Source organism: Cervus canadensis, chromosome 11, assembly GCF_019320065.1.
Source record: "Cervus canadensis isolate Bull #8, Minnesota chromosome 11, ASM1932006v1, whole genome shotgun sequence".
Taxonomy (NCBI): Eukaryota; Metazoa; Chordata; class Mammalia; order Artiodactyla; family Cervidae; genus Cervus; species Cervus canadensis.
Window position 1 is genome coordinate 58,419,007 of NC_057396.1, and position 24,598 is coordinate 58,443,604.

Below are 24,598 nucleotides of genomic sequence, written 5' to 3' on the forward strand. Positions count from 1 at the left end.
AGAGCAAGAGAGTGAGTGATTAAAGGAATACCCATACTTATGTCGCTTTTGAGAGAGATGAAAGATAAAGTATCTCAGTCTCCCTCAGATTTAACTTGGAGAAAATGCATTCATATTTGAGGATTTCTAAAATGTTTAGTTTACCTCTTAAAAATGGATCCCTCATGTTTTCAAATAGTAGCAAAAAAGACCAGGAAAGGACAATAGTTGTATATATGGTAAATACAAGATGACTTTTCTTTGTATTGTTGACATTTATTTTTAAACTGTATTGGCTAAATAACATAAGCTGCTATTTCAAATGTGAATGAAAGCAGCAGCAGGAGACGTGACTTTTTTTTGAGATCCTTTTATTTTTTAAAGGATTGTTTTAAAATGTTAACCTACAAAACCGATTCCATATATTCTGCCATAAATAAAACGAACAATAAGGCAGGACTCTACATAAGCAAACCAAAAACAGCTGTTTTCAGAAAATGTGATAAAATGCTTTACAATCATAAGCCATCCAGTTTTTAAAATAAAACTGTTGAAAACCCACAAGTCTTCAAGTGGTACGTACAAGACACCCTTGAAGCGGGAACAAAATGTGGTTCTGCCACTTAGTACTGTTCTCACACTTTTGAAAACCTAATTCTGCTCAGAGCATAGGCCTGTTCCAAATCCTAAAATTCACGTAGGTTGGTTGGTTGTTCTCCAGAACCATGTGATAGAGGCACCAATGACAATACAACTTTGTTTCCAAGAACCTTGTAACAAAGCATTGTCTCTTTTAAACATGTGACTGAGAGGCAAAAGGATAAGAGTTTTCTTCTGAGGCAGGCGCTACACCTGCTTCACCGAATCCGCTTCTGCTGCCTTGCTCTGTAGATGTCATGAACAGGGGGGACCACAGCTCCCTTTTCCTCATCTTCATCGGAATCCTCGTTGGGCCTTTTGACGGCCTTCGTGAGCACTGCATTACTTTCCACTGGGCCATTGCCTTCTACAGCCAGCTCTGGGGCTCCTCCAGTAATGATCCTCACAGCTTCTTCAACTGCTATTGAAGCAAAACAAAAGGACTGTTGGAGGGTGTTTAGAAGTCTGCCACTGTGTCACTCACTCTGTTACACAGCAGGAACTAACACAACACTGTGAAGTAACTATAGCCCAATTAAAAAAAAGTTTGCTGTGAAGGAGTATGTATGCACCACTTTGGATACTTTATCATTTTGTAGCCTCCTATTAGCAAATTCTGAGACAGTACTACTGATACTAAATAAAGACAAAAAACTATGGTTAAAATTAATAAAGTTTTCATAAGCAAAATCTGATAGTGCATGTTCACATGAATAGAAAAGAAGCTTTTTATGGTATTTTTCTTAGTAGGATTAGAACATAAACTGGCCCCTGTACCACAGAGGGCGTGGACCCCCGCGAGGCGTCACTGTACTGCTGCAAGGTAGCCTGCTGGTTTTGGAAACTTCCGTGGCGATCTCTCCTGTCTTGGAGACAACAATGTGAACTCCACTCTAAAAATGGGGCCTCATCACTTACTATTTGGTATCTTGCATCTTCGGAAAATTTCCATCAGTTCATCCACTTGTACAAAAGGACCCTATTTTGACACAAAGAAAACTTAATCCCCAATAATCTGACAAGTTAAAATAGCCCCACTTTGTATTTCCCATGATAAAAGAGAAAAAGTACATAATTACTATTTTTACCCATAGAGCAAATATCTGTCATGAAAATGGTGAACAAACCTGGAAACAAATAGGAGGAGGGAGAAGTTTCATTAAAACCACTGCTGCAGGTGGTACTGGGAACACTCCACCAGGGACAGGGTGTAAGCCCGGAGCTGTAAGAGAAAGGAATACAGGAATGGGAGGGAAGGATTTCTATACATGTAATAACTAACATAAGTAATTTGTACATAGATTACTATGTACAAAGAGTCTATGTTGCTTTGTCCTGGACATCTTAAAATGTTTTTAGTGTTCTATATGTTTGACCAAACAAGTGGGTGAGACAGTGAAAGCAATCTCAACCCCACGGCCACTGGGAGGCAGAAAAGTAAACAAATGACTTTGCATAAGATGACCCAGAACCTGAGTTAGTTTTTGTCAAAGACCATGTCTAAGCCTCACAAGTCATTTTTTCAGCAAGCCCACTTAAAGTCAGTTATACAGTAACATATTTCATTGTAAGGGCCTTGTTCAAATAGAATTCAGAGACTACTACCTATTAGTAAGTATAAACAATACCAAATATCACCAAAGTAAGTTTCCAGCTGTGCAGGTAACCTGTATGTAGCAGCATTTCAGAAAACTCTCGTAAGTATCACTGCCAAATGGGTTACTGCAATCTGGATCAGTGAGGTTTTTTGTTTAAGACATTTTAAACTCATCTTGATTCAAAGATTACAGCCAAATCACTTGTCATTAGTGACCCTGAGTCTAATTATTAACCTACAATGGAAAGGTCACATTAGTTTGCCCCTCCCAACCCCCACACACCTCTGGATTTAAACCAACAAACAAACGGAGGTCTCAGTACTGGATCTAAAGTCATGGCTTACGTGCTAAATGTCGTGGCTGAAATGGAATCATCTGCTGAGTGTCTGGCTTAGGGTATTCTGGTTTTCTATCCACTTCATCTTTCAGAACAGGCACTATAGAAGGAGCTACAACTGGGTCTGGAATTATAGCTGCTAGCTTAGCACGGGAGACATCCTGAAAATGCAGAACAGAAGAATCCTAAACCTGAAAAAGGGACTTAGAGAGTAGAACTGTGCAATTCTACAGTCCTGAGGATACACTGAATAACTGGGTTAAAACCATAGCGAGAATGGAGAAAGAAAAGCGAGAACTTCCATGACAGTGAAGATTGCCAAGTGTTAAGAGTCATTAGACTCAGTGTCACCAGATGGGATATTTGTAGGATCCTTTTGTAGGTAATACATACTGGGTAGATGTATATACCTGGTAAGTAATAGATACCTACCAGGTAGATGTGGGGTAATTTGGAAGAAAATCTGCAGTTTTAGATATTTTCTGGTATCTCCTTTCCACTAAAACTGAACATCATCCATCAGGTTCTCTTAAGTGAAGAAGCTGATTAAGTAAGGTGCTCTTTCATGAAAGCTAACAAAGCTTATCACTTACGTTAGTTCATAAGATTTTCCTAATGAAATGAAAAATTATTCCCAACATACTGTTACAAGGGAGAAGGAATGTTTATTGAGTAACCACTGTTTGTCAATTTTTGCTGTTCATTCACTCTTTGAGGAGGTAGATAGGATCACCTCCATTTTATAGAAGGGACTAATGCTCAAAGAGGTTCTGCTATCTCCAAGGTTATCTGGCTAAGCAGCAGACAGAGGAGTTGAAAGCACAGGCCTCTCTGATCTCACACCCATTCTGTCTTCTTTTCAGTGTCCCAGCAATGCCTGCCATTGCTGAGAGCAACTCTCTGAGAGAGCCTCTTTTGCCACCATCAAGGGATATAAGAGAATTTCATGTTCTCAAAACTTGCTCATATGCAGTTGGTGGCAAATCTAAATGAGGATACCAACTAAGAATTGCTTTTTTTTCTCTTTCCCACTCTCACTTATGTGCCACACACAAAAGCATAATGATCCTTCCCAAATACACAGAATAGAAACAGAAATACAAGATGGAAAATTCATGAAGATATTTTCATTACCTTCCTTAATTTCCATTTTCAAATTGGCAAAGTTGAAATAGTCTAAAGATTCTGCATAACAGTCTTAAAAATGCCTTTGGCTTTTCATTAAGAATTAGTTAAACCAGGAGCAGAATCCCCTCATCCCTGAGCAGTAACCCTAGTTTAGAATAGGAATATGGGGCTGGCACACAACTGGAGCTTCCATTAATGAAAAGGTCTGAAGTTTGTTTTAATCTGGTTCAGACACAAGACCAGTGAGACTGAGGTTATAAAAGAGGGCAGTGAGGAAATGAAGAATAATGGTGAGTAACATCCTAATGCTGGCTGGCTTAAGGAGACCAATCCAGGACTCTTGTGGATATAGCTTCCCCTTGGATTTTCATCTGGTCTTTATTCACTTGACACAGAAAAATCAAGCAATGATAGAGCAATGGTTTTCTCACCAAGGGCTATTTATAGGCTATTAATCTTTCCTTTTGGCCTGAATGAGTTCAGGTTCCAGATCTGTTTTCTTAATGATACAGTAGTCCAAATAGAGGAGTTCCATTCCTAGATAAGCTGTTGGGTTGACCAAAAAGTTTGTTCCAGTTTTGTTCCAGAACTGGAACGAAATTTTTGGCCAATGAAATAATTTCCTAAAGGCCTCCACTGAAGGAGCCCTGTTTAAAGATACAAACACTTCAAAGAAATTTATGGATTTACCAAGCTGTAGTTTCTTCATATCTACAACATATATAGCAGGAATTACATTTGGTTTAAGATCTATCAAAACACACTCCTCAGTTTTAAGAACTGTTAGAGAAAAACTAACCTAAGTGACATTCAGATTTTCTTGTTTTTCTTCCCTCTTCCACCTGCCCACAAAATAAGATATAAGGCATTGACAATTTTAGGGAAAGAATGAAGTTTGTTAAATCTCATTTTAATTCTCATTTTGCTCAGTACTGTTGATAATACTTCACAAGCCCAAGGAAAATCCCTGAACTTTTTATATTCTGCAAATTTATTCTAAAACTAGACTAATTTCAATTTCAGAATTTATTTTAAAGTTTATCCATGAACTGTTCTAAAACATTGGGAAAGTAAAGACATCACACACATCGTGAGCCCAAGTACATACCTTATACCCAAGTGCTTTTAGTTCACTTGCAGAGCAAGGATATAAATCCATGAACTTGTATCTGTCTACCAGTAAAGCTGTTTCTTTGCCTTCATACTCTTCTTTGAATGCTGTAAACCGTCTTTTCTCTACTTTGAGTATACTAGCTAGATCACCAATATTACTTTCAAAAGCTAGAAATCGGGCCCAGATTTCTCTGTAAGAAAATAAATATAATCAATACTTCACAATATCCTGGGTTTGGGACTTACAAAAATCTTCCAGTTCCCTTCCTCACCCCTTTTTAAATTATAAGAATCTATTTTTTTTAATTATAAAGATTTCTAAACTTCAAAACATAGAGTAGTATAATGAATACCTACTCCATTACCTAGATTCAGTTATCATTAATATTTTGCTACATTTGCTTCCCCATGTTTTCACTTAAGTATCTGAAAGTGAATTATAGTCATCATAACCTTTCACCCTAAATACTTCCATATTTAAGGTTTTTTTGTTTTTTGTTTTTTTAGTTTTTTCTTATTTAGCCTACTTCCTATCATTTGTGGTCAATAAGAGAGACATTTATCCTAGAGAGGGTAAACTCTAGGTGGGGAAGAGTTGAAAAGGAACCTAGATTTCCAATTTCTCCTGAATGATAATGACTTCACCATTTTGTAGTGGCATGAATTAAAATGTAGAATACATTCTTTGTGCAATGTATGAATAAAAATATATTTCAAAATCTAACATGATTGTTCTCTATTTTTTCCCATTAATAGGGATCACTGGGGACAAATTAGTGCCTTACCACTGTTCTAACAGCCAAAATTAATTCTCTGAGATTCTACTTAAAATGTCAGTAAGCACCTCTGTACTAAAGTAATACAGTGACTTCCTATTTTATGCTAGGTAGAGGACTATCACAAAACTTCTATACTTGCAGACATTATTGCTACTCAACAAGAAAGTAAGAATTGGGAAAGTTAGGAAATCTGCCCAAGGTATAGCTGACTGAGTTGGAATTTGAACCCAAGACTCCAAAGCCTTACTGCTTTCACTGTACCGCTGTTCCTCTGGAATAACTGACAGAGTCAAAACAATAAATCAGGGATATAACCTGTCAAACTTTCATTTTGTAAGTCTTTGCTCTTGAGAAAGAGACAAAAATTTCAGAACTCTGCCCTAATTTGTCCATATCAACTTGTAGGGATATAGAGAAAGATATATTAAAATATTTAATAACAAATTGTTAAGGCATCTCTCAATCCTAGTCAGTATGCAAAAAAAAAATGTTACCAAATCTTAAATAGGTATGAAAATATTGCAGGCAGCCATTTGTAAATGAAACTTCAAAAGAGAAGGGAAATTTCTACTGAAACTTAAGACTCACAACAAGCAAACATTCATCCCATGGACTACAGTTCAAGTATTAAAGCTGCCATTAGAACCTGACCAGTAAGTTTTCACAATGGCTTACCCAGATTTCTCAGGAGGAAGACTTCCAGATGTTAAAACTCGTTCAAACAAAACTCGAGTATTATTGTCCTCTAGAATATTAAAGAAAATTTTAAATATTTTTTAAAAATTTAGTTATAAAAAAAAAAAATTTAGTTATATAATTCAACAAAGCATTATTTCATTGAATCCTCACAAAAATCTTATGCAGAGGGGTCTAAGTATTATCACAACCAGTATTTATATATGAGGAAGCTTGAGGTTCAAAAACATGAAGTGAATTGATTCGGCTCATTGTTAACTGAGTAATGGACCTGGAACTAGAAGCCAGACCATACTAAATAAAAGGTACTGAATAGATGGAAGGGGTGGTGGATGAACGTGGATGATTTTAGACGATAATAATGCTGACAGTGGGCTTTCCTGGTGGCTCAGCAGTAAAGAATCCACTTGCAATGCAGGAGACGTGGGTTCAATCCCTGGGTTGGGAAGATTTCCTGGAGAAGGAAATGGCAACCCACTCCAGTATTCTTGCCTGGAGAATTCCATGAACAGAGGAGCCTGACGGGCTACAGTCCATGGACTCAAAAGAGTCAGACATGACATGGTGACTAAACAACAACAACAATGCTGACATCAGATTCCATCCTCAATTTTACAGTAAAAAATATTATACATACTAGTAACTATTCTAAAAAATGAAGCAAAATAATATAAAACTGGTGAGGAACATTCATTTCATACAAGAAATTTCTTTTTAATTAAATGCTCTACTGACTCACTTTCTGGAGTTAAGTCCTCTTCCAGAGAGCAGAATCACTAAGTTGAAATACAAAGTCATGTTTTAAGTTTTATTCTTTTCTACTATTTAGGTAGACAGAATGTTATATTTTTCTAAAATATCATTAAAATAATTAATATACACCTGTGATATCTAAGCTTACATCTAATTATTTACATGACATAATTTTTTATATTTCTTTCTTAAATCAGTTTTTATACCAGATCTTTTTTTTTTTTTTAAACCAGATCATTTTTAGTCAAGAAGTTACATATCCTGGATTGTGGTGTGGTTAAGTTGACTAAATGAGATATATACATACATATATGAATTCTCTAGCCTTGTACCTGGTGTAAGGTAGGAACCCAATAAAGGATTGCCACCATTGTTATTACAACAAAATAGAAAAATAAAGATGCTCATAAACATAATGTTTCTTTTTGAAATCTCTTCCCCAGTAGCCTCAAAGCATTTTACTCTATGACTTGGGCATCTTTGCGTTTTCATGGCTTGAGATTTGTGGCTTTATTCCTACTACTGTTGGGACTGTGCTGCAGAATTAAAGACCATTCTGCAGAGGGAAAAATTCCAGGAACATAATTTCAAAGCATGACATTGATGGTTTAATATTAACCATTACAGATCTAGAATCTACTTACCATTGAGGTGAGAAAGATAGTCAATATAGGCCAGGACATACTCTGGAATGTCTCCATATTTCTTTAGCCCCAGCTCAAAAATCTTAAAGGCAACAGATTTGTCCTAGAAGTAAAGAAAGCAAAGTACTGATTTCCATCAGATAAGATACTCAATATTAAAACCACATTTAAATATGACTAAGTACATTAAGAATTAAAATGGATATTAAAATCATGTAAAAACTGCAGCACTAAATACCATTCAGGGGATTTAGATTCAGAAATATGGAATTTAATAAGGTATAAATCAGCAGGCAGAGGGGATATGAATGATGCTCCATGTAATTTTACACAGATACACTTAAGTCTCCTTTATGATACAGAAGAATTAAAGTTTAAAGACAGAAACTAGGATTGCCTTTCTTTTAATTAATTTATCTCAGATAAAGGAAATTATTCTATCTTTATATTTTATTTCAGGACTTACCTTACTACAGTAATATTCCATGAGTGCTGCAGTAACATAGACATGGTGGCGGGTTCTGGTATCTTCTCTTGCTTTTTTAAATATCATTCTTCCAGATTTGATACCTTCAGCTCTTCTTGCAAATTTCATATATTGGATATATACCTATGCAAAAAAAGCATTTGTTTTCTATAGATTAGGTAGAATATGATGCCTATGGCATCTAATACAGGCTCACCATACTAACATACTAACATGTTTTGCTGTATAAGAATGCAATTTGAATACCCGAGAAATTGAAAAGTATCAATAAGATGACAGATACTGGACTATTTAAATCCATAAGCAATTTTTTTCTGGTATTAAAGATGCATGCAAATTAATTTTTTAAAATTGAGATATATTCACACAGCACAAAATTCACCCTTTAAATGTGTAACTCTGTGATTTTTAGTATAATCACAATGTTTTATAACCATTACAATCATCTAATTCCAAACATGCTAATTAAACCTTAAGAAGGAATAGAAGTGAAAATACTAGAAAATACTAAATTTTCTTGATTTATTGCTTTAAAAACCCACTACTTTATTTCCTAAAGGACATATAATGTAACTTCATTGATAAACTGAATCATTTTATACTTTGCACTAACAGAGTACCTAACACATAATAAGTATGCAATATTTATTTGATGAACAAAGGTCTCTGGACTATACACAGGATGACTATGAGTAGGCTCCTGATTGGCCCAGTTTTGATGATGCCAAACCTCGCTGCCCAGATGAATGAACTATGAGTTACTTGAGGAATGAAATTTAACTTATTTGTCATTATACTGCTGGAATCTAGCACAGTGCATAGCAGATGCAGGCTGCCAAACAAATTTTAAAAAGATGACTAAATGCAAGCAGTGGAACCCCAAGGTAAACAAACAAAAAAGGAATAGATTTGTAGTTGACTTGAGGCAGAGGGTCTAGAGCCCCATGCATTGGCCTGTCTGATTCCCCCCCACTGAGAGTTCCACTGCACTTTTACAAAAATAGTGGCTTTGAAAACCATTATTAGAGGGGACCTCCTTGGTGGTCTGGTGGAAGACTTTGCCTTCCAATGCAGAGGGTGTAGGTTCAATCCCTGGTGGGAGAGCTAAGATCCCACATGCCTTACAGCCAAAAAAAAAAAAAAAAACACACCAAAACATAAAATAGAAGCAATATTGTAACAAGTTCAATAAAGACTTTAAAAATGGTCCACATTAAAAAAAAAAAAGAAAAGAAAACCACTATTAGAGTAGAATTCAGGATTAAGTGAGTTCCTGTCCAACTGCTTCCCAGAATGTTGGTTTCTCTTGCCTCTATTTACTTAAAAAGAAATATTTATTAAGCCACAATTACATAGCATTGAAACTATGCTCACGAGGAAGGTGTTAGAAAAAGTCCCACTGCAGCTGTTTCATACTTCTGTACTTTAAAAAAAAAATAAAGCAAAGAGTACCTTAGTAATTTTCAGGGATTGGGAGACAGGGAAGGGTTGACTATAGGGAATTTCTGTGGGGTGATTTAAGTGTTTTGTATTTTAATTGTGAAGGTTGTCCCATGACTATGTTATTAGTCAAGATTCATAGAACCAACAATTCAACAAAAACCGTAAATTTTACTTTAAGTAAATTAAAAAACTTTTTTTTATAGAAGCAGACTGCAAAGGTGGAAAAGATTTGTAAAGTTACTTACCAAGGTGGGATCAATATCCTCAATTGCCAGAAGTCTATTATATATACTGTGAACTTTCTCATACTTCATGCGACTCTAAGATGGTAGAGAAGAAGTGGATATAAATATATACTCATAAACAAGCAGGATTTGAGCTCTGAGGAATCCAGAGGCTGCACCCCACAAAGGCACCTGCTTTGAGCATAAATATATAATGAGCTAAGGACTAACAACTGTTCATTTTGCATTATCTCTGTCTTCAAAAAGCAATATGCCTGGCAAAGAAGCAGCTAGGAAAAAAATTCAGGGCTGCACTAAAAAAATCCAATTATAAGAAAGTTCTAAATATTTTAACTTACCTCTTCATAATCTGCATATGCAAAATAAAGAAGCATATTCTTCTTTAATAAAGTGCTTATGGCTCTTTCATATATATTAGCAGCTTCATCACTAAATAATTTGGCATTATTCATATCCTAGGAGAGAAAAAAGAAAGCTCACTTACAGTAATTTTAATGTAGCTCAAAGAGAATAAAACACAGACTCATCATATGTATTTACCTATGGACACACATGCATTTACCTATGTACACACATGCATTTCTGGATTCTCAAAAAATTCCAAAGACTTCTTCCATTATTTTAACATAAAAAAGAATCATGTAAGTACTCTAAGTGATTCATCACTTTAATACATTAAAAAAGAGCCACTATATTTTAATTCTAAGATAGTCTAATCACATAAGAGGGTTGCTAAGATTCATAGTGACATAAGATTAAAGTTTTTAATTCTTATACATTATTACCAAAATTCAGTGTTATACTTTTAGTAAATTATTGCTATATTGAAGCCATGAAAAGACCAAAAAGGGGGAAAGAAATGAATACTCACCCCCTTCTCTGCTAACAGTTTACTAGATTGCTCAAGATATTGGGCAGCTTCATACCAAATATCAGGGTGATGGCCCAGCACCAGCAGGCACTGTTCATAAGCAAACATAACTAAGAGAAGACATTTGCAACATTCAATTAGAATAAACATTATTTAAAAAACTATACATATAAGCATTACAACTAAATTTTTAGGCTAAGACAGGGCCCTCAATAATGAATGATAATTAGAAATAAAAAACTTTAGTGATAATTATCATCTGCCCAAACCCATTCATTTATCATTTATTAAATTAATATTTATTGAGTACAAACTATATGCTAAGGAATGTGAAAGACACTATGAATATACCAGTGACTAAGACTTCCTATATTCAAGAAGTCTGCAATATTTTGGGAAGATTGATATTAAGAAAGCTATTGTGAAAAGTAATAAGCATGATGAGGAAAGTACAGTGTACTCTTAACTTACAGCAGCAGGACTTAACATAGTTTAGAGACTCAAGAAAGGCTTCACTAAGGAACTGACATCTAAGCGAAACCTGAAGAAGGGATAGAATCTGGTCAGATGAGAGTGTAAGTGTAAGCAGAGGCAGGAAGGGCAGGGGTAGACACAAGAATGGTGCAGGCAAAGGAAACAATACTTGCTAGGCTAGAGGACAAGGCAAGACAGAGCAGTCTCTTTAAGTTCCATATTCTAGTGCTGGCAGTGGCACAGCAGTCTGTTTAAGACCAACTCTCAGTGGAGAAAAAAAATCATCAACTGAACAATACAAAAAGCAACAATTTAAAGGCACCAGAGAATGACCAAAAGAAAAAGAAACCAGAGAGGCCTGAGCGCTAAAAAACTGGAATTTTTAAAAATTGTGGACATGTATTTAATATTCCCCTCAAATACACAGCCCTGTGTGTATAGTTCTGGGATAGCTAGAACTCAAGTCAAATGCTGAAGTTTTACCAGCTTGAGGTGAGTGACATGGGAGTTCTGGCTTAGAAGAGCAACTGGAAATTAAGGGGGAAAATCGCCCAAAAGAGAACCACAGAAGGTAGAGGCTGAAAATCTGGACATAAATGCCCTCAAATTTTTAACTGACTCTAAAATAGACATCCACAGGAAAAAATACAAAGAGCCTGAGCTGAAAGAGCTGGAGTGATATCAGCTGCCCACTGTAATGGAGACTATGTTTGGAATCTGACTCCCATCAGGTTAAGGGATTCTGAGTAAACACCTTAAACTTTCCATTGTCTTAGGAGTAAAGCTTATATCCCAGGACTAAGAGATTTACCGTGAGTTAAAGGCCACTAACACAGGCTCATCCTAACACTGTAAAACCAAGCCTCCACAAAGTCGAGATCTGCCAGTAATTTAACTCCCTGCTAAAATAAAACCCAACATTCTTCAGAGGAAGATAACAGAATCTAGTCTTTACTATGTATCATTTACACAGCTGTACAATGTCCAGAAATTTTTTTTAAATGTCCAGGCTTCTGACAAAACAAAAAATGTGACCTATAGTCAAGAGGAAAACAAATCAACCCGTCAATGGTACAGATGTTGGAATTGGCAGACAAGGGTTTTATAACTATTTTAAATATATTCAAGGATAAAAAGAGAAAGATGGTAATGGCCATGGAATCTCAACAAAAAAAAGGAAAACTGTAATAAATATAAAAATTCCTAGAATGGAAGTTTATGGAACTGAAAAGTAGAATATTTGAAATGAAGAATTCACCAAATAGGCTCACCAGCATATGTATATGATAAAATAAAAGCAAGTGAACATGGAGACATCTATAGAAATTATTGAGTCTGAGGAACATAAGAGGAAAACAGCCTGGGGATTAAAAATACAACCTTGGTAACCTACAGGATAATATCAAGTGGCCTAACATACATGTAATTGGAGTCTCAGGAGAGCTAATCTTGTTACCTCTTTTAGTTATCAGGGTCTGATCTTCTGTACGAAGAGGGTTGCTCTTTTCCCACTGTATGTACTTCTTCCACATATCCACCTGCTGAGCTTCTTGAGGAGTATTCTGAGGAGGCACTGAAGGAGCATTGCGGTCCAAACCTTTCATTACTGTCTCATATTCCTAGACAATAAGCATTTAGAATTCTGCGGTAAGCTAAAGAACAACTCATATATGGAATGGAGTTGATCAGTTTGGAATATTTTGTTCAAAATGCCTTCCCCCCCCCCCAAATACTACTTTGTTAATATAACCTAAAAACTATTTAAGAGCAGGGAGAAAGATAAAAGATTAATTACCCAGGAACAGATTCCCAGGACGAGGTGAACAGAACAGCCCTGGGCCCTCTCTGTAGATGATCTAAAAAGTCATTCTCAGGACAAAGAGGTTGACAGATCAACGTGACTAATGATCTGGTGGCATCATTACTGCCATCTCTGGAGAAACTTTCTTTTAAAACTTCAATAGTTCATAGTATTAGGCTATTTTCCCTAACTTCTAACAGTTTCACTGAGTGGAAAGGAATGTACACAAGACAAAACTCTGTCCCTGAGAGTGATATCATTACACCAGACAGTAGTACAGTATTCAGGTATGTATGAGCAGATAAGAGGGATGGATAAAACCTGCAGATCAATTCTATGTAGAACTTTGTCTCTACAACCTCTGTTTCTCTATCTTAAAAAATGATTTCTTCCAAACTTGACTTCTTCTATTTTATCTTTTCACGAGTCTGTAAAGAGGTATTTCACTTCAAATATCAAATACATCATCTGTTCAGACAATGTAATTAACTGTTATTAGTTAAGATTGCCAATGATTGAAAATATTGAGTAATACCAGATGGGAAAAGCTCCTGTGTAAATAACATACTCATAACAAACATCACAGTAAATGGCCTGATGGAATTCCGTACCTTTGCTACCCGCCTAGCATTCATGTAATCTCTACTCCGATCTTCAATCATCTTTTTAGCTAAATGAATATTGATACCCTAAGGGAAAAAAAAAGAAAATGTACATTATTTTAAAATTAAGTATATTTTAATATTACGATAATACAGTTTATTCATTTGCTAAATAACTTTAAATTATTTAAGAGGTTTTTTGGTTAGTAAAATAAAGGTTTGATCATTTTATATGCTTAAGAAATCAAGGAGGACCTGCCTTTATGTTATGAGATGGCAGTAAGCGTCAAAGATAGGGAATGATTTGGAAAGGGTCAATTATTTCACATAAAATTTTACTAATAAAGAATGATGTACAGATTCAGCTGGGTAAATAGCCATGGCTTAGTTCTAAAAGCCTTTTTCTAACTAGGTTTGCATAACTTCATTCATGCCTAGTAGTTCTCAAAGAGTAGTCCAAAGATTCCTATTCCCCAAGACCCTTTCAGAGGGTTCATAAGATCAAAACAATTTTCATATATCACTGAGACATGATTTGCCCCTCTCACAAATATACAGTTGAGTTTTTCAGAAGCTATATGACATTCAATATCATACCAGATGGAATGTAGAAGCAGATATGAAAATCTGTCCTCTACTAAGCTAAGATACCAAAGAGATTTGCAAAACTATGAAATAATGCCACTTTTTTCACTGAGTTTTTTCTTATTTTGGGAAATACAGTTTAATAGCATTTATGTTAAAATATAAGGAGTCTGCTACACAATAAAGGAGACACTGGTTCGATTCCTGATCCAGGAAGATCCCACATTCCTCAAAGCAATTAAACCCGTGTGCTACAACTATTAAGCCTGTGCTCTAGAGCTGGGGGGCTGCAACTTCTGAGCCCACTCGCCCTTGAGCCTGGGCTCTGCCACAAGAGAAGTCACTGCAGTAAGAAGCCTGAGAGTAGCCTCTGCTCACTGCAACTAGAGAAAAGCCTATGCAGTGACAAAGACACAGCACAGCCAAAAATAAATGAAAAAAAAACTAATAAATCACTTGCTTATGAAACAACGATGTTAGACCACAGTCCCATCTCACAACTGCCAAGGCAATAATCACATCACTGTAACCAGGTGAAAGAGGTGCACTGCAACTCATCACTACGACTAGAAAAGTAACTCTGAAAAGGAACTCTTTCGAGTAAGAGATCAGAGGCAGTATGTATGTGTATAACTGTGAGGATATAGTTTAGCACTGAATAAAAATGGTTTTGTAAGAATTATAATTCTCCTACAGTATTCTCTAAAAAACAACAGTAATATGAGACTCTCAAAACATTAGGAATGGTCCTTTCATTACAATCAACATGAAAAGAAACGTATGTAGCACTGATACCCAGGTACCTAATATTAGAAAGGCTATAAACTCACAATACATGAAAATTAAAATCACTTTGTCATAATAATAAACTACTCTGTCCTAATTTACCTCTTCATATTTGTTATAGTCTCTCCACAATTGTTCAATATTGATCATTGGATTAACACAACCTCGTTGATAAACTCTTCGAACAGCTGTTATTCTCTGATTTTCTGCATAAGATCCAACAGCTTCCCTGGTATTGGATGAGAAATGCCATCAATTATATTATAGCTAAATCAGTGTTCACACAGAAAATAAAACTATGTAAATACTTACACGCCTTTTAAGAAGTTGATGTAATCCACCCAAATCTAAGAAATAAAAGAAAATGTTAGTATTTTTCTTAGTACTTTCAAATTTATTAAGTGTATGTATTAGAAAATTTTAACTCTACCTGGTAAGACATAATTTCCATTCCAATTTTATCCAGTGCAAAGTCATATGCTTGAGCCATCTTTTCTCTGAAATGTGAAAGATGTTTTTTAGAAAACCTGTTATTAAAATGTATCTATAACTAAAACATAATCATAACTTCCATTCATAGGATCAGAACAACATTTAAATCTTTTATATAAACAAAATGTAATGACATCTTTGCAAGTATACAGTGTTCTTTTGTGTTTAGCTTGTTAATGTCATTAATTTATATACTTTGTTTCTTTTACCTACTACTTGTAAGCTTATCAAAGATAGGGGCCATGTTTTATATAATATTATAACCTTCCAACTGACTGATCTTATATGTAGAAGGTTCAAATAGGGAAATATCTGATTCATTGATTAAGGAGGTAAGTTATGGCTGAAGATCTATTAGCTCTGAAGTAAAATTCAGGGAGAAAGAACGTGTTCAATATAAGACTAAGAATAAGGAAGAAAAGAAAACAAAGAATTCTGGTTCTAGAAATAATTTGCCTATTTGTTATACACAAAAAAAGCTTTTGAGAAGGTCCATTATTTATATTCAACAAAGATAGATAGGTGAGGGTATGTCCTAGTGAGGAGGTCAATTAAACAATATCATTGTCAAAAGTGCCTTCGAATAGTTAAATAGCACATTACAAATGTAACCTGCCAAGAGTGGTGCCATGACAATAAGATGCCTTTTATTAAGTTTGACAACAAGCCTGTGAACAAATTGATCTGGAGCTGCAAAAGTACAGTGTTTCAATATAGAAGAGGGGCTTGGATGACTCAACTCTCCAGAATAAATTTAATGCCAGTGATTTTCTTTAAAGCGGTTTTCCCCATGGTTTACTAACTTCTCAGAGAATCCTGATTTTTCAAATCCTTAAATTTCTTCATCCTCTGGAGTTAAGAGTTGCGAGAGGAGATGAATAAATTAGGACATGACTTGCATTCTTAAGATCCTGATTTAACTTACTTGTAACTTGGTAGTTTACCCTTGGTTTCTCGGACATACGAAAGATAACACTTCCATAAATCAATGTGCAAAACCTTCATAAGGCATCTCTGAAATAGCTGTAAATACGGTAAAATATGAGAAACCACAGTTAAATTTCCCGTGTACATAGTTGAAATGAAACATTAAAGAAACAAATTCAGCTCCTTTCATTAATTTAGCTTCCTACAAATAAATGACGAATAACAACTCCCTCTATTTTGTTTAGATAATCAAAATAATTCTCATAATTTTGATCAGGAGAATATAATTACTTTCCTTTCCAAAATTTTATTATGAACATTTTCAAGCACACAAAAGGGTTGAATAAGTACAATGAACTCCTATATAATAACTTTGCTGTTATTGTTGTTGTTTAGTTGCTAAGTCAAGTCCAGCTCCACGGACTGTAGCCTGCCAGGCTCCTCTGTTCATGGGATTTCCCAGGCAAGATGACTGGAGTGGGTTGCCATTTCCTTCTCCAGGGGATCGTCCCGACACAGGGACTGAACTTACATCTCTTCCATCTCCTGTACTGGCAGACAGATTCTCTACCACTGAGCCACCTCGGAAGCCCATATAATCACTAGCTAGATTCAGCAATTATTAACATTTTACAGTATTTGCCTCACAAATGTTAAATCCTAAATTAAACTTCAGCATAAAATTCAAAGTGTATTTAAGAGGACTCACCTTTTCTACCTTGTCATAATTTTTAGCTTTAATCTGCAGAGAAAAAGAAAAAAAATATAGAATTAACACTATTCTTTTTAGAGTCTTAAAACACTATCTCTGAGTGTTTTGATTACACTTGTAAATTCATTTCTATACTCTCCTATTAATTCTGCCTTTCAAAAATAAATAATAGAAGTCTGAATCCAACATGGATAACGTGCATTGTAAATATGCCTTAAATAAATAAATTCTATATGTAAAAAATGTTATACATTCAATATGTTGAAATTTTGTGAACTAAAAATTTTGTAAAACAGTCACAAGATGAATAAAGAAATACAAACAAGGCATATTTGAATAGAGCTTTGAATAGATCTACTAAAGACAAAACTTTACTTTCCCTGAAGAACTACTACTAAAACATTCTTAGTAGGGTAGCAAAAAAGATTTGCTAATTTTGACCACACAAATTTTAATCACTCAGTCAACCTGCTATACTGGGGATACCACAGTGAACAAAACATGCATAGCCTGTCTATGTCCTCAGAGAGCTTACAATTTTACAGGGGAAACAAGTGCCAAGGTGAGGGAACTACAGGGTGCTATGGGGGCATTTAAGAGGAGAATAAACTCAGGCTTAGGGGACTGCAAAAGATTTTCTAGAAGTTAAGATATTAGGAATGAGGTGTTAGGTCAGAATGGCTATCATGAAAAAGTCTACAAATAATAAATGCTGGAGAGCATATGGAGAAAAGGGAAGCCTCCTACACTGTTGGTGGGAATGTAAATTGGTACAGCCACTATGCAGAACAGTATGGAGGTCCCTTAAAAAACTAAAAATAGAGCTACCATATGATCTAGCAATCATAATCTTGGGCATATACTTGGAAAGAATGAAAACTCTAATTTGAAAAGATGCATACACCCTAATACTCACAGCAGCACTATTAACAGCCAAGATATGAAAGCAACCCAAGTGCCGATCAACAAATGACTGGCTTGAGAAGGTAGGGTGTGTGTGTGTATGTACACACAGACATATGTACACACACACACAGACATATGTACACACACACACACACAGATACATACACACGCTGGAATATTACTTAGGCATGAAAAGAATGAACCATTGCCATTTGCAGCAACATGGATAGACCTAGAGAATATTATACTAAGTGAAGTCAGTCAGACAAAGATGAATATTATGTCACTGATATGTAGCATCTAAAAAAATAATACAAATGAAATCTATACACAAAACAGAAACAGAGATATAGAAAATAAACTTATGATTACCAAAGGGGAAAGGGAAGAGAAGATGAATAAATTAGGAGTATGGGATTAACAAGCTACTATACATAAAACAGATAAGCAACAGGGATTTACTGTATAGCACAGGGAACTATACTCAATATCTTACAATAATCTAATATGGAAAATAATCTGAAATATATGCTCACACATACAACTGAATCACATTGCTAATGTAGTTGAAACTAACACAAAATTGTAGATCAATTATACTTTAATTAAAAAAAAAGAATGAGTTGTTAGACTGATAAAGGGAGGATTTATTCCAGGTAGGAGGAGTGACATGTGTGAAGACAAAGGTTAAATACTATTAGATTTCCCTTTGAATATTTTCATTAGATGGTAGGTGGGGTTAGTTGTTCAATTGTGATACATCAGCAAATCTTTATATCAGCCTGATAGTTGAATAATTTGGTTAGTGAAATCGGCTTGTGGTCCTTTCCAATTAGTAGTATGTATAAATTTTCCCACTGCTTTCTAGCTTAAGGTACTACAGATCAGAACTCTGTGAGGCTCTTTTTCTTTTGCTGATTTCTTGCTCTTGCTCTTTGAAACTAGTAAGATTTCGCCCTTCATCTTTAGAGATCATAAATTATAACAGGATTTGCTTAAATAGTCTTTGCTCTTTGAGGCAGTTAGTCAAAGCTCTGGAGTCAGATCTCTTGGGTTCACTTTCTGACTATAATAGTTAACCTTTTTTTCCTTATCTGAATTAGGGGGGATAATAGCGCCTATTTTGTAGGGCTGTTGTAAGGATTCAACAAGTTAATAAATGTAAAACCCTTAAAACACTGCCTAGCAGAATGGGAACTTAGTAATTGACATGACATTTTTATTATTATTTTTGCATGTGCCAGGTCTTAGTTTAGTTGAAGCATGATAACTCTTAGTTTCGCATGTGGGATCTAGTTCCCTGACCAGAAATGGAACTCAGCACTCCCCTGCATTGGGGACACAGGATCTTAGCCACTGAACTACCAGGGAAGTACCATTATTTATTATTATTACCACAAATTCTGCTTGGGACTCAACATGCCCTTTGAAGCTACAATCATGCCTTTTTCAGCTCAAGGCTGTCTTTTTAAAATTACTGCCTCTCTTCAAACTATTCCTTTTTTTTTTTCCTTCTTGAACTCCTATTATACACTTTAGTTCTCCTTCTATCCTCAAAATCTGTCATTTTTATCCTTTCTTTGCCTTTGGCTTTAGGTTTAAAAATATTTCTTCCACTAGATTCTCCAGGCCACAAATTTAAGTCTCCATGTTATCATTTTCCTCCATTTGACCTATTGTTGTAATTCAAAAATTAGTGTTTTTAACTCCAAAGATTTTTTGTGTTTTTTGAAATACTGCACTTTCAGTCTCACTGTGTTCCTATTATTTTGTTCAAGTTACTGTCTCTCTCCTCCAGCAGCTCTTTTTGCTGGGGGCCTGTCCCAACAGCTTGTGTTCCTTTCGTGTTGCTGGATCCTTAGACATGCAGTTATTTTTTCCATCTATTCCCTGAGCTCAGTTGGCAGTCCCCGTGTAGCAGTTGACCCTCTCTACCACAACAGCTGTGTAGCAGGTGTAGACAGCAAGTTGGCTGATGGTAGTCTTTTGACCAAAAAACAGAGAAGTCTTTATGCAAGAGTAAGGAGGACTCAGCTTGCCAATTCGGCTCCTTTTTGGTTTCCTGGAGGCCAGGCTGATGTCAACATCTCTCTAGGGCAGAAAGATAGCGGAAGGGTGCCAAGTATTTCTGAGTCAGTTTCTTATTCCTTGTCTTAGGCGCTCCACCAGCCCTGTCTTCCAAGACTTCTGTAGAAACTGAGGTTTCCTTTCGTCCAACTGCTTGGCTCAGTACAAATAAATAAGTTGAGAGTAGGAATGAAGTAAGATGAATTCAAGTCACCAGACTTCCAGATGTAGATGGAAGATTATATACAGTTCTCACAACTGGCCAGGAAAACAAAAACTACTCATCGGGAAAATTGGCAAAGAATCTGAATAGGCAATTCTCAGAAGAGAAAATGTAAATGGTTAAAATTAATATGACACCACACACAAACTTCCCAAATAGGAAATACAAATTAAAATAATAAATATCATTTTATACTTATCAGATCGGTAAAAGCTTCAGAGGGTATTAACACTACCAAAGCAATGAGAATTAGTGACTTCATCCATTGCTGGAGGCTATATTAATTGTTATGGCCTTTATAGAAAACCACTGGGAAAAGCTACTCACACAAATTACACATTTTTTAACATAGCAATACTACTCCTGGGACCTACCCTATAGAAATAAAAATACCACGATGAAAATGGGTTTATACAAAGTTATTTTCTGCAAACTTTGCCGCAGCAAAATCGTTAACAAAATAAATGTCCCCAAAACAGAAGTGGTCTAATATTAATAAATCATGGTGCATCCACATCATGTAACTTTACATGTCTGTATAAAACAAATTAGGGCTATAACAAGTAATTTGGGGGTATTTCCACAAGATTTTATTGAATGAAAAAAGGTTAAAATGTGTACAATATAATCCATTCTTGTAAAAAAAGCTAATATGATTATGGTAGGTAGAGTTCTATGGGTGAAGGGAGGAATAGAGACAAGAAAAAAGAGACTGTATTTCATGTATATGATTTCATTTATGCATTTGAGTAAAAATTGTCTATATATGTGTGTAAAAATGTAAACAAAAATTCTTAAATTTTTTCTTATATAAATTGATCTTGTATCTTTCATTCATCAATTATTTATTATACTTCAATTAGTGTAAGTTCAAAATACATATGTACAAAAAGACACTTCTGACTAATATAGGAAGACTCTATGGCCTTGAATACATTCTACTGATTGTCATTCATTTAATTCAATCAAATATTCTTTTGACAGCCACTCTGTACAAGAGCCTACACTGGTAGCATTACCATTAGCAGGTATCTCATTTTAAAAACATCATTCAATCTTTAAAAACACCACTCTGCTTTGGAGAAGCAGTGTGGTAAAATGAAAAGAATTTGATCACCCTTTATCAACCACTGAATCTCTAACAGCATCAGAGTTTTCATTTTTAAACAAAAATAATACTACCTACTAAGAATGGTTTTCCAAGGACTGAAAAGAAAGCATATAGACATTCCAGATACTCATAAATCATACCAATTAACAAAACTACAAACCAAAGGAATATAAACTTTTCATTACATCTTCTTTGAACAGAGCTATGTAAACCAAATAGCCAGAAAGAGCAATGTTGTTATTACAATTGGCCTCATTTGAGAAAAAGCAAAGGTTATGTGGATGATCATATTCAAATTCCATTATTGGTGAAACTAGTACAAGAACATGTGAACATCACTTTGGTCATTCTACTACTAGTTTTTCTTTTTCTAAAAATTACTGTTTACTAGATTTACATGAAAACATCTTATCTTTAATATTTTAAAATGTATTTAGCATAATTATGTACTTTTGTATAGGAACCTACCTGATAAACAAAGTTAGGTTTAAATTTTAAAAAACTCTTGATAGTGCTTTTTGTTTTGACATCAGAAATTCTCAGATCTTCTGTCATTAACCAATAGAAAATGCCTCCACTTAGGACAGAAAAACAGAAGAGATATTTTTTCAAAGAGGAAATGCAAATGGCCAACAGGTACATGAAAAGATGCTTAGCATCATCAGGGAAATGCAAATCAAAACTATATAGGTTTCACCTCATACCTGTCAGAATGGTTATCACCAAAAAGAACACAAATAACACATGCTGGCTGGCGAGGATGTGGAGGAAAGGGAACCTTCATACACTGATTGTGAGAATGTAAACTGGTGCAACCACTGTGGAAAACAGTATGGAGGTTTCTCAAAACCAAAATAGGAATTCCACTCCTGGGTATATATCCCAAACAACTAAAATCATTAATTCAAAAAGATACATGCACCCCAATGTTCAGAGTAGCATTATTCACAATTCCTAAAATATGGATGCAAACTAAGTATCCATCAACAGAATGGATAAGGAAGATATGGTATTAGTAAATACACACAATGGAATACTAGTCAATCATGAAAAAGAATGAAACTTTGCTATTTACAGCAACATGGATGGACCTGGAGGGTATTATACGAACTGGATTAAGACAGAGAAAGATAAATACTGTATGATATCACTTACACGTGGAACCTAAAAAAATACAATAAGCCAGTGAACATAAAAAAAAAAGCAGCAGACTCACAAATATAGAGAACAAACTAGTGGTTACCAATAAGGAGAGGGAAAAGGGAAGGAGCAATATAGGAGTGCAGGGTTCAGAGGTACAAACTATTAGGTACAAAATAATCTACAAGGATATATGTACAACATGGGGAAATATAGGCAATATTTTATAACAATTATGAATGGAGTATATTAATAAAAATTGTGAATCACTATACTGTACACCTGTAACTTATATAACATTGTACAGTGGCTATACTTCAATAAAAGCCTCCATTTAAAGCCCTTTTATATATATGCACACAATTTTGCAAAGTTTCCTAGAACTTGCTCACATCTTATCTATGATATTAAAAATAATGCTACATAAGTTTAAATAATAGGGATTCTTAAAAAATTATCTTTAGGGAATTCCCTAGTTGTCCAGTGGTTAGGACTCCACTTCCACTGCAGGGTGCATGGGTTCCAACCCTGGTGAGGGAACTAAGATCCTGCATGCTGCATGGTGCAGCCATAAACAAAAAATTATGTTTAGTCTTCAGTTCTCTAACTTGCAAACAATCATCAGAGGTGATTGTTAAAAGGGTAGGTTTCTGTTTTTCAAACAGGGATCCTAATTTATTCTAATGAAAAAAAAAACTTTTAAGTGGTTGGAAATATACCAAAAAATGAACAATTTATCTGTTCATGTGATGGAATGATAGTTTTTTCAAAGCTTCTAATAACATGACTATTTTATTTTTGTAATTAAAAAAAATTATTCCAAGAAAAAAATAGGCATAATTTAATACTTATATTTTTATATCACTACTATTTATAATCAAAATGTCATTCAAATGCAAGATTCCTTTTTTGGTGAATCATTTGAATATTATCAAAATATGAAAAGGTGGAGGAAAAGAACTAAATTTTAAAAATTGTCAACTGGCAATTCCCTGGCAGTCCAGTGGTTAGGACTCTGCACCCTTACTGTTGGAAGATGGGTTTGATTCCTGGGAAGGCCAAAAAAACCTATTTCCTCAAATTTATTTTTTTCTTACGATATAGCTTGGGGAAAAAAATCCCACCAAATTCTGTAACATCAGAACTTTTTAATGTTATTTTTTAAATTGTCAATTATAAGAATTAATAAGTAACTGTATAATTGATTTTAAATGTTTCAAAAACACATTTGACTAGTAAACTAAACTGGCAAGACGACTCTATAGAGGAAAGTAAGCAAAACAATCTAAAGAAAAAAGTAAGTCTCTATACATTGTGTTGAGGTTTTCATATAATAACTATTTGTGTTTTAAGACTCTACTGGTCCACACAGCAGAGTGGAGTCTGGCTCCATCTCAAGTAAGATCAAGTGGCAGTTGCTTAAATAAATGTGATTAATAACCGAATTAATTGTAAACCCACATTCTTAATTTGTTCTCTACATCTTTTCTACTCTAAAGCACAGCACATGCACTTTTGTGGAATTTAAATAACCAATTTAAGGTTGAGCTGCAGAAGCTGCCTCATCCTGTTTGTCTTAATTTTCCAAAAAGTTCAGCCCCAATCCTGAAACCTGAAAGAAATGGAATCCTAAAGATAAACCCTGTCTTTCATTAATTTACTCTTTTTCACCACACTTCTGCTGTTTTCAATCTCTTGTACCCTGGAAATCATGTCTTAGATGGTTACAAAATGTAAGCAGATTTCAAGAATTTGGGAAACACTGAAGAATGTCACTCTAAGATTAAATAACAGATTTTAAAGTTGCCCAAGTAGCTGTAGAACATTCTTCCCACCATCCAGTCCCAATCTTAAGCTAAAGACATCAGGAAAGGAGTATCTGCCAGCAAATCCATTTTTACAGAAGAAATTGTATGTCTATGTGACAGGCTCTTTTCTAGCTCTAGAGATAACAGCGGTGGACTAAACTAAGTTTTATAGTTCATAGAGTTATGTTTTAGTAAGGGAGTCATAAATAGATAGTGTAAAATGTTTGCTTTGCTTATCTGTGCTACCTAATT

The 24,598-nt window shown here is 34.9% G+C and overlaps 1 protein-coding gene across 1 annotated transcript in view; it reads right to left on the minus strand.

Moving 5' to 3' along the window:
- Positions 1–260: 260 nt before the first annotated feature.
- CSTF3 (cleavage stimulation factor subunit 3) overlaps positions 261–24,598 on the minus strand; it is a 64,019-nt gene continuing 39,681 nt past the window's right edge. The window contains exons 4-21 of the mRNA XM_043480761.1: positions 17,089–17,121; positions 16,378–16,475; positions 15,391–15,457; positions 15,273–15,307; positions 15,063–15,189; positions 13,599–13,676; positions 12,643–12,805; positions 10,713–10,822; positions 10,180–10,296; positions 9,842–9,916; positions 8,133–8,276; positions 7,667–7,769; positions 6,249–6,318; positions 4,790–4,985; positions 2,561–2,714; positions 1,746–1,840; positions 1,537–1,597; positions 261–1,039 (exon numbers count right to left, since the gene is read on the minus strand). Of these exons, the coding sequence (XP_043336696.1) occupies positions 837–1,039; positions 1,537–1,597; positions 1,746–1,840; positions 2,561–2,714; positions 4,790–4,985; positions 6,249–6,318; positions 7,667–7,769; positions 8,133–8,276; positions 9,842–9,916; positions 10,180–10,296; positions 10,713–10,822; positions 12,643–12,805; positions 13,599–13,676; positions 15,063–15,189; positions 15,273–15,307; positions 15,391–15,457; positions 16,378–16,475; positions 17,089–17,121 (1,929 nt within the window). The 3' untranslated portion in view covers positions 261–836. The remainder of the gene's footprint in view (positions 1,040–1,536; positions 1,598–1,745; positions 1,841–2,560; positions 2,715–4,789; positions 4,986–6,248; positions 6,319–7,666; positions 7,770–8,132; positions 8,277–9,841; positions 9,917–10,179; positions 10,297–10,712; positions 10,823–12,642; positions 12,806–13,598; positions 13,677–15,062; positions 15,190–15,272; positions 15,308–15,390; positions 15,458–16,377; positions 16,476–17,088; positions 17,122–24,598) is intronic.